At 37.0% G+C, this 17,068-nt stretch overlaps 3 protein-coding genes across 6 annotated transcripts; all 3 read left to right on the top strand.

The window, feature by feature from the left end:
- The first annotated feature begins 1,949 nt into the window (after positions 1-1,949).
- On the top strand, positions 1,950-7,356 carry LOC140771331 (uncharacterized). Its single transcript, XM_073112820.1, has 5 exons — positions 1,950-2,266; positions 2,339-2,639; positions 4,022-4,180; positions 5,985-6,280; positions 6,802-7,356. Exons 1-5 carry the CDS (start codon positions 2,072-2,074, stop codon positions 7,024-7,026), a joined length of 1,176 nt encoding a protein of 391 aa, XP_072968921.1. The 5' UTR covers positions 1,950-2,071; the 3' UTR covers positions 7,027-7,356.
- An 884-nt stretch (positions 7,357-8,240) lies between these two features.
- On the top strand, positions 8,241-13,205 carry LOC140771342 (uncharacterized). 4 transcript variants are annotated; one of them, XM_073112840.1, is made up of 4 exons: positions 8,241-9,994; positions 10,569-11,047; positions 11,552-11,619; positions 11,905-13,205. In XM_073112840.1, exon 1 carries the CDS (start codon positions 8,282-8,284, stop codon positions 9,923-9,925), a length of 1,644 nt encoding a protein of 547 aa, XP_072968941.1. In that variant the 5' UTR covers positions 8,241-8,281; the 3' UTR covers positions 9,926-9,994; positions 10,569-11,047; positions 11,552-11,619; positions 11,905-13,205. The 4 variants fall into 4 exon arrangements, with proteins under 4 accessions (XP_072968941.1, XP_072968944.1, XP_072968942.1 ...); XM_073112843.1 differs by having other exon boundaries at positions 10,285-11,047; XM_073112841.1 differs by lacking the exon at positions 11,905-13,205 and having other exon boundaries at positions 11,552-11,871.
- Positions 13,206-13,324: 119 nt separating this feature from the next.
- On the top strand, positions 13,325-16,888 carry LOC140771350 (RNA-binding protein 1). The gene is made up of 7 exons (XM_073112855.1): positions 13,325-13,568; positions 14,391-14,512; positions 14,591-14,807; positions 14,914-14,975; positions 15,051-15,132; positions 16,398-16,523; positions 16,639-16,888. The coding sequence occupies exons 1-6, from the start codon at positions 13,463-13,465 to the stop codon at positions 16,499-16,501; spliced, it is 693 nt and encodes a 230-aa protein (XP_072968956.1). The 5' UTR covers positions 13,325-13,462; the 3' UTR covers positions 16,502-16,523; positions 16,639-16,888.
- Positions 16,889-17,068: the final 180 nt, after the last annotated feature.

Below are 17,068 nucleotides of genomic sequence, written 5' to 3'. Positions count from 1 at the left end.
GGAGAGGCTCATTGACCTGTTCATAGTAATAGGTTATGTGTCTATGTCTGTTTGAAATAAATATTGTGATTTTTAGTAGTCCTTGGTTGTATAATATTGTTTTGCTCTACAATAGTATTATGGTGTTGTTGGACGTCATTTTTCTTTTAATTTATGTTCAAGTAGGTGATGATTGTTTCTCTTGCCTTTGTCAACTCTTACAACCTTGTATTGGGCCTACTAGACTAACGAAACCTACAATTATTAAGCTGATAAAGTTGAACCTTGTTTTTGGGAATCTCTTGGGTCATTCTTTATTTTATTCTGTGCTATGCCACCGAGGTCGACTCTCTAGATTAAATTGTGATGGTAAGCTAAGTGTGAGGTTTTTGTCAAAGATTCGTTGCTTTATCTCTCTTACTCTTTGTATATCAAGTATGTCTATCGTAATCCTTAGTTGTTAATGAATTAACTTATCTACAAACTTTTTCTAAGAATAATGGTGAATCGGATACACAATATGAGCCAGCTCAAATTCATTTTAAATTGAACATGAGCTAAGATTTTGGCTTGGTCTCTGGTTTGACTTGTATTAGTTAGAGTTCGATAAATCTTATTACGAGCCAAAGACGTTAATATTAAATCATGATTCAATGTTGAACGACTCATGCATGTAAAAGATTTGAGCACATCATTTAATGCATATTTGAGCATTGATCATGCATATCTAATAACCCTGATCACACTTAATATTTTCAGATGTGCACATAAGGATGGCACATCCAACTAACTCAGACAAGTTGGTGCATCGAACCCAAACCTAAGATCATGTAAAATCTAAAGAGTTATAACTTACCAAGTTTTTTTTCATATGATATATATATATATATATATATATATATATATATGCATACTTAAAATGTTGGCTATACTTGTCCTAATTTTTTTTTATCATCCACTCAATTTAGTTGGTTGTTTGCAATGACTAAATAAAATCTCATTTCTACACTAAAATTTGGTTCCAATTTCTAATATTTTCAAATATGTAAATATATGAGATTTTGTAATTTAAAATTTTGATTTAGTATATATATATTTATATTCGATGTATATTTTATTATAATAAAGTGTACATAATTTACATATATATTTTATATTAGAATCTATTATTCTAACACAAAAGATAATACTGCATGCAAACTCTTCATTAAACGTTAACCAAACATCACTAATCATCCACTCTTGTTACAATTTCCAAACAAAGGATTAGGAAATATGAATTATATAGCAAGGTCAATATCCCATTATTATGACGTGATGAACACTTAGTGGTGGTATATAAATTGTTAAATGCCCTTCAACATGCAAGTTTGGATATATATTTTTTAATTATATATTCTAACTGATATTTTGTTACATTTTTGTATTCCAGATTCTCTACAGTTGACAATTGAAACTAATATTGCATTGAGTTTTTATTCATAAATACCCCTCCAAAGCTCCTTGATTGATTGTATATTTTTATAAACTTTGGTGTATATGCTCTTCAAAACATAATAATAGTAGATCCAAATTTATTTGTCAGTTAACTTTAATGGATTTTCATTAAAAAGATAAGGAATTTTAAGGATATTTACAAAAAAATTAAGTGCTTGAGGGTATATTTATAAATATCACTTTATAAAGGTATATTCGTAGATAAAACATTTTTAGAAGGGTATACTTGTAAATTTATTACAAAAATTATATTACAAGATAACTTATTTAAATTAATAATAAAAAAAGTGTAAAAAAAACGTCTTTCGATTTTAGTAATAATAATTTTTTTTAATAATTAAATGTATATAATTTATATAAGAGTTGTATATAAAGTATAGAGATTATAAAGATCTAATTTTATTATTTTAAAAACTAAAATGTTAAATGCCGCCAAAGATACCCAAATTAAAAATCCGGGCCCAAGTAGAGTGAAATTCCGAACCCTAGGCGGTGCTCCGATCCGTCCATGTAGTCTTTCTTGTCGGCCAAGCAAAACCGTCTTCAGATTTGGTGGAGAGTGAGAGAGAGAGAGAGAGAGATTGGAGAGAGAGAGATGAGGCCCTCGGAATCCCGATTCGTACAAGAGCTGGTGCTGTACGCGGCGAGCGCCGCGCTGAGCTGCCTCGTCCTCTTCGCCGGTCTCCGCCAACTCGACCCCAACCGAGCTGCCTCCAAGAAGGCCCTTGAGCAGAAGAAGGAGATAGCCAAGCGCCTCGGCCGCCCCCTTGTCAATACCACCCCTTACGAGGTACCCCCTCGTCAAATAATTCGATAGAATTCCTCGTAAATGAATCGGATGATTTATCCGAAAGTTTCGCAGGATGTGATTGCTTGCGATGTGATCAATCCTGACCACATCGATGTGGAATTCGAATCTATCGGTGGCTTAGAGAATGTAAAGCAAGCTCTTATCGAATTGGTTATCCTTCCTCTGCGTCGTCCTGAGTTATTCGCGCATGGGAAGCTTCTTAGTCCTCAAAAAGGTGTGCTTTTGTATGGGCCACCGGGAACTGGAAAGACGATGCTGGCAAAGGCCATTGCTAAGGAGTCTGGAGCTGTTTTTATCAATGTTAGGATATCAAATTTGATGAGCAAATGGTTTGGTGATGCTCAGAAACTTGGTGAGTCTAATTTGTTTTGTAATTTTTATGCACTTAGTAGATCTAATTCTTGCTGGTAAAAGGGTTGATGCTTATGTTTCATTGGTGCTTCTTTTGTTGTTGCCATGGTTTTGGCTTCCGTGGTTGATTGTTATGCATTGTTTGAACTGCAAGATTATGAGAGAGAAAGAGAAAGTTATAGATCCTAGTGTAGACTCGAGATTCTTTTATTGAATAGCAGCCATGAGAGTATTGTTGGTTTGCCACCACACTTCAGATGATTGACTTTGGTAGATGCACAGGTAGTATACATGCCACATTCCTGATACAGATTTAGACTGGGTTTATGGAATTTCAGCCTTATTGAGAATTATGTGCCAAGCATACAAACTGTTCTGGTGGTTGTTTGTCAGTGCATCTCTTAGTGATCAGATGATTCATTGTGTAGTAGTATTATAGCAGTAATCATATTGTAAATGCGGCAAAGGTGGCTATATTGCTCAGAGATTATAAGTTATGTCAGTAGAAATATTATTATAATTTATAAATATGGGAGTTGACAAGTTGGAATTGGTACTCTTCTGCTGCAGAACGTTCTGATACAAAACTTACTGTCAACATCATTTTAATCACTTTTCATCATTCCTGAGTAGAGAAAAAGGAAATAATATGGTAAAAACAGGTATCACGCAGATTGAAGATTAGGAGTTTACTGATGCTTGACCTGCATGATCAGCCAGTATCTAATCAATTTAGTTATTTGGTTGGAGGTCAATTTGTTTTGTTAGGAACTGCTATCATTAGGGGAACTAACCTATCCTAGGTTAAGAGTTAATACTAGCATATCCTAGGTTAATTAGCATTCTCATTTGGCTGCATCTTTTTTCATCTTAGGCAACCATTGTTGGAAACGATGTATTAATTTTCTGTGATTTGGGATTTATCTTCATTTGTTTCTTAATTGCTTTTCTTTACTATACCTTTAAGATGAAGATAAGTCCCTGAATTAGAAGTTGCTAGTTTTCTTCTCTGTCCAGACAATTCCCATATCTAGAGAAATTTCTAGAGGGGATACTCTTGAATGCAAGAGTAGTACTTTCATTATGCTTATATAATTAATTTAACTCATATATATGGTAATTGTCTGCTAAATAAATTAACACTAGGGTGTTTTTGGGCGATAAAAAAGCAAAATATAAGAGTCGAATGATAAAATACTCATATGGTAGGGTAAGCTGTAAATGATAATTAAAGCTAAATATAGGGTGCTTTTTTTATAAATTAACTTAGGTAATATTACTGCCAGTTTGTTGAAGCTATCATTATCTTCTTTTCCATTTTTGCTTTAAAGCCTTTCTAACTTGCTGAAACACTATTGAAATTACTCTTCTGGTCTGTGACAGTGTCTGCTGTATTTAGCCTGTCTCACAAACTTCAGCCTGCTATTATTTTCATTGATGAGGTCGATAGTTTCTTGGGACAGCGGCGTACTACAGATCATGAAGCCATGACTAACATGAAAACAGAATTTATGTCCTTGTGGGATGGTTTCACTACAGATCGTGAGTACTTGGAACATTCTCTTGCATGTTAACATTTTTTTAACTTGTTTTTGAATGAGTAAAATCTGGTCTTGTTTCGTACTACAATTAGGATCATGTTGCTTATTGGGAGTTTGATTTTTGGAAACTGCAATCATTTTTATGATCCACATATTCCGTAGTCCTTTTGCAGCCTTAAGTTGAATATCTGGAATCCAATTTGTTAGTCATTTTTATGATCCACATATTGCTTTTTATCAACTGAGCCATGATATCATTAAATCTTTATGGCAATCTTAATGATGCTTGTATTAGGAAATTCACTCTCTTTTTGCGTCATTTTTAGGTTGTTATGTAAATCAAATCATGGCCTGTAAATCATAAGTTGCATGTTTTTAGGACCATGTTGTTATGCATCAAACTATCCCAGGCAAGTAAACTCATGCAAGGTTTCTGAAACTCGTGATCTCTCATGTGTAAATATCCCATAGCTTGTAGTAGATTAAATTCTGTTGTTTAATTTGTGAACTCATGACTTCAATAGATAGCTTCAGGACCCTAGTTACTTCTATATGTATGTATATTGTGCCTGTTCTGTATACTTATGGGTGTATCTCTAAAAGTACATTTTCTTTGTTTGTGGTAAGCAAAGATTTATTGCCTTTGACTAATATTAGAAGTTGCTTAACTTTAACTTTAAGTAACTTGGAGCTACTTGGAAGGCATGGAACAAAAGGTCATTGAAGTTGTCTTATATAAATTTATGCATGAGCATAATTAGTATTGGAAGTTGTGATCAACTTCTAGAAGAGGAATGAATTTAAGTGCCCTTGCATATCTAATCATGGGAAAGACCATGCGAAGGTATTTCTTTAAAGCCTAATAATTAGATGTTCTGATGATACTTTTTCCTCTCGAATGGAACAGTAGAATCAAGTGTTTACATTCTTGCTGATAAGATGCAATTTGATGATGTGCAAATTAAAGCCAGTACACCCTACGAAAATGTATATGTTGATTGCTTCAAGGCATTCAACATATGAATAATCATGCTGTGGATATACTCATTTAGAGAATATATGCTTTGAAAATACGAAGATAATCTTAATCTTTTATGGGATGAGCACTAAGTTGAATGTTAGAACAAATTTACCAAAGTTGTGCAAAATAGTTTATTGTGATTAGAGTATCGAAAGGTGATGGTTGTGGTTGATAATTAAGCAGGATGTGATGTTTATGTTGTATTTATAACAGCTGTGGGATGATAGAAATAAGTTTTCATTTAAATAAACAATACATTCTAAGCTAACATAAAAAAATGTAGTCGGAGCAACAAGACATATTTTGATTTTTGAATTTGTACTGAGGAAACAATGTGCTTAGGAAATGATTGCTATTCAGAAAATGATTTTAAGATGGATGAGTCATCCATAGGAAAAGATAGGATAATTTCATTTCATTTGGCATGTCAGTAGTGCTACATGTTCAGGACAAGACAAAGCTAAACATTTTGAAATGGTTCCTTATGCTAAGTGGAGGACATTAGGCCAAAATTGCTTTAGACAGTGCACAATGGAGGAAATAAAGGGGTGGAGGAGCAAATGGGTGACCATTATTATAACCTATTTTCTTGGCCTATGTAGTGCGGAGTGACAATTTATCTGGACAAAATGAGAATGGCTTTTTCATTGACTTTATGCTATGTACTTATGTCATAGCAGAAAGAAAGCATAACCATCATTTATTTGTGGTATACCCTCTATATATTCTGTGTTATGGTCAGGAGATGCAAAATTCCTATGTTAATTAACATCTGTTATTGTAGGGAATGCACGTGTGATGGTTCTTGCTGCTACAAACAGGCCTTCAGAGTTGGATGAAGCAATACTTAGACGCTTTACCCAGACTTTTGAAATTGGGGTTCCTGATCGAAGTGAAAGAGCCAAGATATTGAAGGTTGTTTTGAAAGGAGAAAGAGTATCAGATGACATTAATTATGATTATATAGCCAGTTTGTGTGAGGGTTTCACTGGTTCAGACATTCTAGAATTGTGCAAGCAAGCAGCCTTCTTCCCTGTTAGGGAGTTACTAAACGATGAAAAGAATGGGAAGAGGACTGATGTAAGTATACTTATGAATATGATTTTTCTTCTGAAGTCCAATTGCTTTGGCATCTATTGTATCATGAAGTGTGATTATAGTACCTATAATTTTCTTTTCTTTTCTTTTATTTTCTTAACAGTTATTCTAACTACACTTTATATGCATATGAATGGTTGAGGAAATTATAATTATGGCTTACTTTGCTTTACGTGTGGCTCAGTTGATGAGAAAATATTTATAGAATTATGTCAAGCTTTATATAAGAGCAGTGATCTGTCCTTGTTCTTGTTATTGCTTGATTTTTTGGAAAAATATTGAATTGTGTTAGACTTAATTTGAACAATTTATCTTTTCATAGAATAACCAACTAATTCGTAAGTTCATGTTCAGCATTATGATGTTTGTTCTTTTCCAAAATTTTAACCATTTTATCACTTGCAGTATCAATTAATCCAGAAGCATGAGGCTTATGACTTGTGCCGTACAACCACTTGCAGTTGTATGTTTATCATTACTGAAACTTGCTGTTTCTGTTGCAGAGACCAAGAGCTTTGAGACAATCGGACCTGGAGGAAGCGCTATCTACCTCTAGAAAGGGTAAGAAAACTGCGACTGGATCTATATCAGGGCTGCAGTCACCTGTCTGGGCCCGGCCTGATGCTGATGATGAGCAGGTCCACAGCGCCATCTTTGAGTTATCTAAGCTCATGTCTCGAATTGTTCAGAACAGCCAATCGGAAGCCCAAGAACCTTCTTCCCCTTAATTATCAAAATAATTCTAGTTAATTATTTACCTTGTGACAAATACAAAGGTGGATGGATGCAGTCGTGAGTTATTTTTTGGTTTATGCTCCCACTGGCAGGATTCAACTCATTGATACAATTTTTGACTTGAATCCGCTGCTTTCAATCTTCATTCCAGCTTCCTTTTTCTTAATATCCCTGGTTCTGGTACAGAAATGTTCTCAAGTTCTATTTGATTGGCATGAATGGAGCAGAAAGCTCTAAAGGAAAAGGGAGTATCTTCTCTTGCACATCAAAAGAAACATATTGTGTATTAATATTTAATACAGTATGGCAAGGAAACCATCATCTGTATTTTGTATGAACTGTACCTGTTTTATCTTGTTGGAAATTAATATTCCTTTCTCTTTCCTTTTATCTTTAATCCCTTCGATTGTTGAGTTACGTGCAATCAATTATATTTTCTGTCTAAATGTAACAGCAAAGACAATATTCCACATACTATCAATTTTTTCTACTTATTTTCCTTTTCTTTTTTTTATGATTTACGATGTTTGTAGTTTCTATTTTTTTTTCTTTTAATTTCAACTGGATGTGTAAACTAACGATGAGAAAATAAAATGTATAAAACTATCAAAGCATTATACTGATATGATCTGTCTAATTTGTGTATCAGAGAGAGCTTATGTTTGGTAACTCTCCTTTGATAAGTCTACTGTCCACAGGCTAGTATCAATACCACCCCCCCCCCCCCCCCCCCCAAAAAAAAAACAGTATAAAATTCATAGATTAATTGCATCTTGACTTCCACATCTATCGATCTGAATTATTTCATCTATCAAGAAAACAAAAATTAACATATACACTTTTTAAACTATTTAAATATATCATTGAGCCCTGTATTAATATTTTTATTAAAAGTTTTGATACAAAAAATATTAAAAATTTGACTAACTCAATTGATGGATTTTAATTTTTTTTTATTATCTATGTCGAATTGAAGAACTGAAAATATATCTACATAAATCTTTTAACTAAGAAAACAAGAAGTAGATAAGAAAAGAATTTACTCTAACCTTCAGACTCATTGATACAATTCTATAGGTCTGAAGGTTTCGTGAAAACGATAAAGGGGGTTAAGTGCAATTAATTTGGGTTGGGGGGTTGAAAGTGGATTAATGGAGTGGTTAAAGTGTAATTAACCATAGATTCATTTCACTTCGTTTTCTCTTTTCTTCGCTACTATCAATCCACCGCGGCCACCAAACACAAAGAATGCTCTCCCTCGTCCTTTTCCTCCCCCGCCACCGCCACCGCCTTTTCTCCACCGTCGTCGATCTCTCCCACCTCTCCTCCCCCATCGTCGACCTATCCCACCTTTCCTCCCTCCGCTCCCGCTCTGACCTCCTCGCCTCCTACACCGTCACCCCTCCCGTCCAACCCTGGCCCCCATCCCCTCTCTCCCCTCGCCGCCTCGCCTTCCTCATCCGCCGCCAGCCGGACCCCTCCCTCGCCCTCCGCGTCTTCCACCACGCTGCCCACTTCGTCCCCGGCTTCTCCCCCACCTACATCGTCTACCAAACCCTCATCGACCGCCTCCTCTTCTTCCGCGCTTTCTCCCTCCTCCCTCCCGTCCTATCCTCCCTCCGCCGCGCCGGAATCCCCTGCGGTGAGGACGCCTTCATCTCCCTCATCCGCGCCTACGGCATCGCCTCCCGCCCCGCCGTCTCCCTCCGCGCCTTCCTCTCCCTCCCCTCCTTTGGCGTCCGCGCCTCCGTCCGCTCTTTCAATGCGCTCCTCAACGCCATGGTGCAAAATAATCGCCTTCGCCTCGTCGCCCTGCTCTTCCGCAGCTGCCGCTCTCGTTTCAATATAATTCCTAACGTCTGCACCTGCAACATTCTCCTCAAGGCGTTGTGCAAGCTCGGTGACCTCGGTGCCGCACTTAAGGTGCTAGACGAAATGCCCGGGTGGGGCATTGTCCCTAACGTCGTGTCCTACACCACCGTGCTTTCTTGCTACTGCGCTCGCGGTGACTTCTCTGGTGCGCGAGAGCTCTTCGACCAGATAATTAGCCGTGGGTGGACCCCGGACGCGACCACCTACACTGTTCTTGTCGACGGGTACTGCCGCCAAGGGAGGCTCCAGGACGCAGTAAAGGTTATGGATAACATGGAGGATGCCGGTGTCCAGCCGAACGACATCACCTATGCGGTTGTGATTGAGGCATGCTGTAGGGAGAGGAAGTCCGGGGAAGCACTGAATTTGCTGCACGACATGTTGGACACGAATTATGTGCCAAGCTCATCCCTTTGCTGTAAGGTGATCGACGCATTGTGCGAGGACGGGAATGCGGAGGATGCTTGCGAGGTTTGGAGGAGGCTTCTGAAGAAAAATGTCACGCCTGATAACTCCATCTCGAGCACCCTGATATATTGGCTGTGTAAGAAGGGAAAGGTTCGGGAGGCAAGGAAGCTATTTGATGAGTTTGAGAGGGGCTTTATTCCTAGTCTTCTAACGTATAACACGCTCATCTCGGGAATGTGTGAGAACGGAGAGTTGCAAGAGGCAGGGAGATTGTGGGACGACATGGTGGAGAGGAAATGCAAACCAAATGTCTTTTCATATAATGTGCTGATCAAGGGTTTCTGTAAAGTGGGGAAGGCAAAGGAAGGAGTTCGTATCTTGGAGGAAATGTTGGAGAATGGGTGCATGCCAAATAAGTTCACATATGGGATGTTAGTTGATGGGCTTTATGGATCCGGAGATGAAGTGGAGATTAGTAAAATCCTTCATAGTGTCGCTTCAGGTAGACCAAATTTCTTGGATCGGGACTGTTGGGAAATCTTTGTCAGGAAAGTACTCACCGACAGTCAGGTTTCAGAGGAGCATCTTGATGCAATGTTACAAACACAGTAAAGATATATATATATTTATTTGGATCCAGAGCTCCTTATACATGAGGAGGATTGCTCAAGGCCCTTAAAGGTATTACTCATTGGCTAAAGGCTGTAGAGCCAAGCAATTTTGCATTTACATTGTGTTCAATTGGGTTACTCTCTGTAAATAATGTTCTGCTTTGTTTTTAGAAAGGAGGCAGGGGCAAGATCCTCTATACTTTTGATGTCATTAGTAACGGTTCAAATTTGTGTACCAAAATACATGCAGATAGTAACTTTTTGAGTACATATTTGTGATTTTGTTGGTTGTTTTATTTTTATGTAAAATCATGGGTTAACTGATACACAGTATCCTTTGTGTGTACTTCGGAATTGTAGATACTTGGCATAGTCTGCAGTAGAGAAGAAACTGTGATCCTTTGACTTGGTGCAGTTTTGCACCAGATGCAGAAGATTTGTACTTATTAATTATAATCGCCAATGCCACTTCTTTTGATGGTTCTACATTTTATAGATAAGTAGTGTATTTCTTTTGTCGATTTCAAGTTCACTTGTCTTCCCTTGTATCTGTACTTTCCAGTTCTTGTGAATGTCTTCTATAGATCCCATAAAATGTTTAACATGTTCATCTTGGTGGCTTCATTCTTATGTTTTATATTTAGGTGGTGGATGGCACCATCAATTTTGTTAATCAAACCAAAAAGGTAGGAAGGTGGAAGGTCCATGCTGTTCTTGGAGCAAGATTAGATGAAGGTCATACCTACTAACTACAATTTCTGCATTATCATCGACGGGCTTCACATACTTGGGAATGTCTGAGAGGGCCTGAAGTTATTTATGATTTACTGGGAGATCATTCCTAGACTGCCGATGTGCAACTCACGCATTGGGGAAATGTGTGAGATTGATGATTTTGCGAAGGTGGGGAAGGTTGCAGGGAGAACATGGTTGAGTAAATTTGGATATACATGCTGGTCGATGGGTTAATAGTTATATATCAACTACTTTTTCTATCAATTTGGAACTTCAAACATCAGGTACAGAGGAAGAATGTCTACAGGTTCAATTCTTCAGACTCATTATGGTGTATCGAGCAGTGTTGGTATCAACTTACTTGTGGTTTAGGGTTTTATATGTTGAGGTTTGTTTCTTACCAAGTACATTGCCCAACTGTGGACATTCATTAGAATTGAAATGGTCTCTTTACAAATTTTCTTAGTAGAAATGAGTTTATTGAACTATGGTATGGAAAATCAGGTGCTGATCAATACTGTTCCATGTTTTTCATCTTATATCAATACTAGTTTTGCTGTAGTTGCAGTCAGATTTTAGTGTCAGAGTAGATACAATTTAAGATTCTTTTCAGTATCACAACCTCTTAACTCCCTTTTGCAATCTACAGTCAAGGCCTGAGAGTAAAGTGCAATTTTATTTTAATACATTGTGGATTTGTAATACATGAATTTGTGGATTGATCACTGGACGACTAACAGAGCATCAAATGCAATCCCCTAAAATCTTGAGTCCTGTCTGCTAATTTTATATGATTGATTTGAATATATGAATGATTTGAATGTGTTAACTAATCATATTAAATTTTTATACAGCTAAATTCTATAACTAATCATATTAAATTTTTATACAGCTAAATTCTATATTGCTGGGAGGTCGGATTCTTCTCCTTGAGTTTTCTTAAGCATTTCAGTAGAGAAGGTATTATCAAGCTGAATGTTTTTCTATGCATATTTCATTTTTGTATACATTATTTGCTGAATCGTTCAAGAATTACTGTTTCATTTGCACTACAGTCCATCTAGTTCTACTTTATTGATTTATTTTTTTGTTTTATTGGTGGAAATCCTCATATACAGAGACAAGTCACTTAGGAAAAAAATCTAAAACAGCATTGGTTAAGCTGTGTCTGAATTTTTAACCATTCTTATCAGACAATTCATGGTAGATGATTGGCCCTCTCTTAATTTTTTTTTATCCTGGCAGTGAATTTACATTGGACGACTCTTAGTAATATCTTCATCTGCAACATTATAAATACACCTCCATATAGATGCTTAGGCCATTCAAATAATCAAATGTTCTAGATTCAGAGGATGATGAGAAGTGGAAGAGGACATGATGTGGTATCGGCACGGCTCATCTCTGGCAAGAAGAACCTGAGGAAGCAATGAGCTGAACCAATATCACTCGTGTAATCTTCATTCTAAATTTTCTAATGCTAGACATTTCTCTAGTGATGATAGCCTGATATATATATATAGGTAAAGTCGTTATCTGATGTTTTATTTGTTTTGAGTTTAGGGACCCCTCTGAATTAGTTTATGGACTTTTAAACCAGTTCACTAATCAAATAATTTTTTATCTTCTTCATATCTAATCAAGTTTACTCTTTAAAAAAATTAAGATTAAGAAATGAGACTAGCTAATCAAGTTAGGAGCTTTGTCTTAAATCAAACAAGGCCTAATGGAATAAACTTTTGAGTCAAGAAGTGGCTATAGCTTTCATACATGAATGCTGCTCTTAATTTCATTCTATTTGCTAATCCTCTGTTTGCAATCAAATCTGGATGGAATTCAATCTATTTCAGTTGAAAATGAATTCCCTTGTTTGGAAGTGGTGATAGAGTTACCAATGCTGCTCTTCTAAATTTCATTCTATATACTAAGCCTCTGTTTGGAATCAATTCTAGATAGAATTCAATAGATTTCAGTTGGAAATGAATTTCTCTTGTTTGGATAACAAATGAATCATTATGTTTTTTCTATTACCCGTGAGCTTTACCAAGGATGCATCAAATTAATGTTTAGTTTTAAGATTTGAAAAAGTTTACCCAAGTAACAAATGAATTTCATTCCAAATCCAACCTCAAATTATCGGATTTCTTCATGAATTTGATCAAACTACAATTACAATTCAATTATAATTTCACTAATTGGTAGACTTTGGTCTGAAATTTGTCTGAGAAAACTAGCAGTAGAGATTGCGGAGGTCCGCAAAGCTTTCTTCTAAAAACAACGTCCACGTCACCATTTCAATAGTTTTGGGCCTCCAATTAACAGATCAAAAATTGAATTACGAAAACATATCGCCTTAAGTTAGATATCTTATCAAGCCTTAAGCAAGTAGTTGTTTAGCCACGTCACTATTTTATTGCTGTAACTTGTGAGCCTCCTCCACAGAGGACAAAGGACAGAGGACAGACGTTGTTGGATATCTTCTATGATCTTAATCTCAATCTGGAGTTTGTTGTTAAAGGGATTAAAATTAATTGGAATAGAAAATGTTAATAATTCACAAAAATATTATTTTATTTATATTTAACGGGCATGAGTTGTAGAATCCGAAAGTGATCGGGTTATCGGGTTATCACGTGCATAAAGCCGGGATTCTCCTACTGATATACGGGGGCTCTTCTTGTTCGTTCTGCGATATCTTCCGCTTTCGCCTTTCGGCATCAGCCACTCATCTCGCATCAAGGGAAAGCGAAACCCTAACCCTAGGCTTTGTACCTTCTGTTATTCCTCGAGATCGAGAGGAGAGATGGCCGACGGGTACTGGAGGTACGGCGAAGCTCGGCAGCAGGCGGTGGCGGCGGCCATGGGTCCTCCTTCCGCTCCTCTCAAGCGCCCTCGACCCGATTACGCCGGTTCGTCTTTACGAGTTTAACCGCTACTTCTCGTCTGAGATTTCTTGTGTTTTTCGAGTTTTATTGGCGATGGATGTAGAATCTGTACTAGATCTACTGTAGGAAGGGTTATTAGGGCAATCTCTCGGTATAGTTTTCTAGTCTTTTTCGATGAATCTGAGAATAATAGTAGGTTTTGAGTATGGAAACTAGCGGCGGTTCATGTGCTGATCGGAATTTTAAATAGCGTGGGGATTTTGCTGAATTTTATTGGAGGAGTTTATAGGGGATTTATATATGTGACTTTTGTTTTTTTTGTTTTGGAAATATTTCTTTTTATCATCTTGGTGAGAAATTAGCTATTGCAAAAAACTGCGTTCAGGTAAATACATCCAGAATTAAAGATGAATTGAAAGTTCTTTTCCTCCACAATATTAGCACGGTTTATCTTTGTCTTCAAAATTTACCACTTTCCTATTCAAATATTGTACCAGGAGTATATATATGCTAGTCACGTTTCCTTATATTATACTATTGTTGTTTAGATCAGCACTGATACAAAAAATGAGTAAATTTTGTCATAAAGTTCTGTTCTTTTTGGAGACCATGCACTTGAGGAAGTTTAGCTTAATAACATAATAAAAAAACTCCAATCTGTTCTGCTAGATTCAGTTAATTTTGTAGTTTGTGTCTTTGTCAAGTGGCCAAGAAGATTTTCTTTTGTTTTCCTTAAGAAATGTTGGTAGGTCGATACTCTGCATTCTTTATTGTTGCGTCTACCTTAAGTCATGTTAAGATGTGAATGTAAATATTCCTTTTTACTGAAACTATTCAATTTCGAAGATATACCTGGTGGTCCTGAGATTCCTGGGTACTATCCTCGTGATGAAGAAAGGACGGCATATCGTGCAGTAAGAGATACTGAAGCCATTGGAGCCTCCTATGATCGTTACTTACGAAATGGGGTACTGGTCAAAAGTTCTTTATTCCAATATTTTTTTGTTGCATTAGAAGCTAGCTTTAATGTGTAAATCTATTTGTAGATGTCTTCCTTTGGTGCTGGTGAATCTATTAGGCCTGTGGCTGGAGGAATGACCTCTCATCCAGTTGACGACCGGCGTATGATGGGTGTTGGTGGCATGGATAGCAGGACTGCCGGATATGGTGGGGGAAGGCCAGAGCCTCCTCTTCCTCCAGATGCATCAAATACCCTGTTCGTGGAAGGCCTCCCTGCAAACTGTACACGGCGAGAAGTTTCTCGTATCCTTTTATTGCTACCTCTACGTTTATTACAACAAATTTGTATTTGTTAGCATAGATTGAAAATACATCCTTTTAGCTTTTGTTCCTTGACCTCTTTGGGCAGATATTTTTCGTCCTTTTGTAGGTTTCCGTGAAGTTCGACTTGTCAACAAGGAATCCAGACATGTAAGTAAATGGTGTGTTAATGTGACAGCTTTTATCTTGATTACTATTTGTTAGCTTCACAATTTATTCCAACAGCCTGGAGGAGACCCACTTGTCCTATGCTTCGTTGATTTCTCTACTCCTGCACAAGCTGCAGTTGCTCTGGATGCTTTGCAAGGTGATACTATATGTCAATTAGTCTTAGCAACCACTCTGATTTTGTTAAAATCACATTTAATTGCATTTATGTTTTGCGGTTATTGGTTTTGGCTATTGCAATTGCACTGTAGTGCTTGTGTTGGTTTTATAGTATCTGGTTGGTTATCCTTTTTCATGTTAAAACATTGTCATATTGTATGTGAATACATGGATTCTTTATTGAATGCTATTTTCCCAACTTTTCATGCTATTAAAATTCTGCTTACCAACCTTATGATCATTTTTTATATTCTGAAATCTAGGCCTTGTCTTCAGTCTATATTAATTGGACACTGCAGGTGGTATCAAGTTTGTATTCCATCTGTTACTTTCCTTGCGTATGTGGAATTAATGGTAGGCGCATATCAAGTTTATCTTCTATCTTTTACTTGCTTGTGTTGTTTGACATAGGATCTTTCATTAAGATACAGCAATCATTAACCAGTGATGTTATTGGAACACATCTGCGGTATTGTTGTCGGTGACTTGACTAGCTCATCATTCTTGTGTTGTACCAACTTTTCAAGGCTGTATAAGTGATGTGGTACCCTCTTTTGGCACTTTTAAAGTTGTGCACAAGCCGTTGCATATTGCTATATTACGATGCCAGTGAAGGGTGTAGATTCCTCTGAAATAGGAATGTTCTCTTTCTTCTTTTTTGAGTTACGGCAGTCTCTATTATATCCTGAAGAATATGTGGGGTTAGGCAACCAAAGATTCTCAATTAGGACACATAACTAGTTATGTCTACTGTATTTTACAGTATTGAGATATTTTGCAATTTTCTCTTTAACCAAATATATTCCCACAGTAACATATTTAAATTTTGGCACTACTTTTATGTTATGTATTTGGGAAAAAAACTTTGATATCCTCCTATTTTCCTAGGCTTTATGCATCGGCCTTTATAGGACTTGCTGCCTTGTACTCCTAACCTGATATTATTCATAAAACAGAATCATCCATGGAATAGTAGTGTAATGGTTGCTGCAAAAGGTCATTCAGGTCAAGAGAGTGAACTATGTAATGCAAGTCAGGCCGTGGTTAACATATTTAACAGAAGCTCGAAGTAATAGACACGTATCATTGCCTCATTGTCTCATCCTTTTCTTTTCCTATCGTTATGCCGTATGAGCCGACTGTTATAATGCGCGATGTTTCATTATTCGTCTACTACAGATACGTTACTGCTCGTCTGAGGCGTAGCGACGTACAAAGCGTAAATAGTCACGATTCGTTTTGCAGGTTATAAGTTCGACGAACATGATCGTGAATCAGCCAATTTGAGGCTGCAATTCGCTCGCTTTCCTGGTCCGAGGTCATCTGGTGGGCCTCGTGGTAGACGATAAGTTGTGAATTTTCTTTTTCCAGGTGATTTGCGAAATCTACCCAATTTATATGGCCGTAAAGTCTTCTGAAAATAGGAGCATTACATCACGGTGCTAAATTAAACTGAAATCATTATCCGCTGGTCGTTTTCTTGTAGGCTCGGTCATGTCACGAGGCCAATGTGAGCAAGGGCGTTATCGATAATCAATTTCAGATTTCCTGATGCTAGATTTCTCTCATAAATAGCTGTATCTGACATTTAAACTTGAGGTTGTTTCAGTGTGCCTTATCTGTTACGTATCGACAGAATCTCCTACTACGTATGCTAGTCATGCAGGGGTTTTCAAACTATGTTATTAAAATTCTGGCTTTGGTTCGTCATGTTTAAATACAGTTGAGTTATGTCCGACTTTAGTGTACTAGTGGTAATTTAGTATTACACTATCGTACTTCTGTGGTTCTTTGTTGGTCTTTCTCGCTATTTATATATTTTCAGCAGTTTGGTAATGTGCACACTAACAGAAATGACACACCAGTCTAGTTAACACTCGGGGGCAAGTAATTTTTTTTTTTATGCAGAGTGGAGC

Source organism: Typha angustifolia, chromosome 11 (assembly GCF_048772165.1).
Source record: "Typha angustifolia cultivar Huaian chromosome 11, ASM4877216v1, whole genome shotgun sequence".
NCBI lineage: Eukaryota > Viridiplantae > Streptophyta > Magnoliopsida > Poales > Typhaceae > Typha > Typha angustifolia.
The sequence above is the reverse complement of the archived record's forward strand: the minus strand, read 5'-3'. Positions and strand labels throughout refer to the sequence as shown.

What these genes read in the sequence shown, in the direction of transcription:
- LOC140771331 (XM_073112820.1), top strand. Translation starts at nt 2,072, where the DNA reads ATGAGGCCCTCGGAATCCCGATTCGTACAAGAGCTGGTGCTGTACGCG. An exon ending in TCAATACCACCCCTTACGAG is followed by an intron (nt 2,267 to 2,338) that starts GTACCCCCTCGT and finishes AAAGTTTCGCAG; the next exon opens with GATGTGATTGCTTGCGATGT. An exon ending in TGGTGATGCTCAGAAACTTG is followed by an intron (nt 2,640 to 4,021) that starts GTGAGTCTAATT and finishes GGTCTGTGACAG; the next exon opens with TGTCTGCTGTATTTAGCCTG.
- LOC140771342 (XM_073112840.1), top strand. Translation starts at nt 8,282, where the DNA reads ATGCTCTCCCTCGTCCTTTTCCTCCCCCGCCACCGCCACCGCCTTTTC.
- LOC140771350 (XM_073112855.1), top strand. Translation starts at nt 13,463, where the DNA reads ATGGCCGACGGGTACTGGAGGTACGGCGAAGCTCGGCAGCAGGCGGTG. An exon ending in ATCGTTACTTACGAAATGGG is followed by an intron (nt 14,513 to 14,590) that starts GTACTGGTCAAA and finishes ATCTATTTGTAG; the next exon opens with ATGTCTTCCTTTGGTGCTGG. An exon ending in TGCTCTGGATGCTTTGCAAG is followed by an intron (nt 15,133 to 16,397) that starts GTGATACTATAT and finishes TTCGTTTTGCAG; the next exon opens with GTTATAAGTTCGACGAACAT.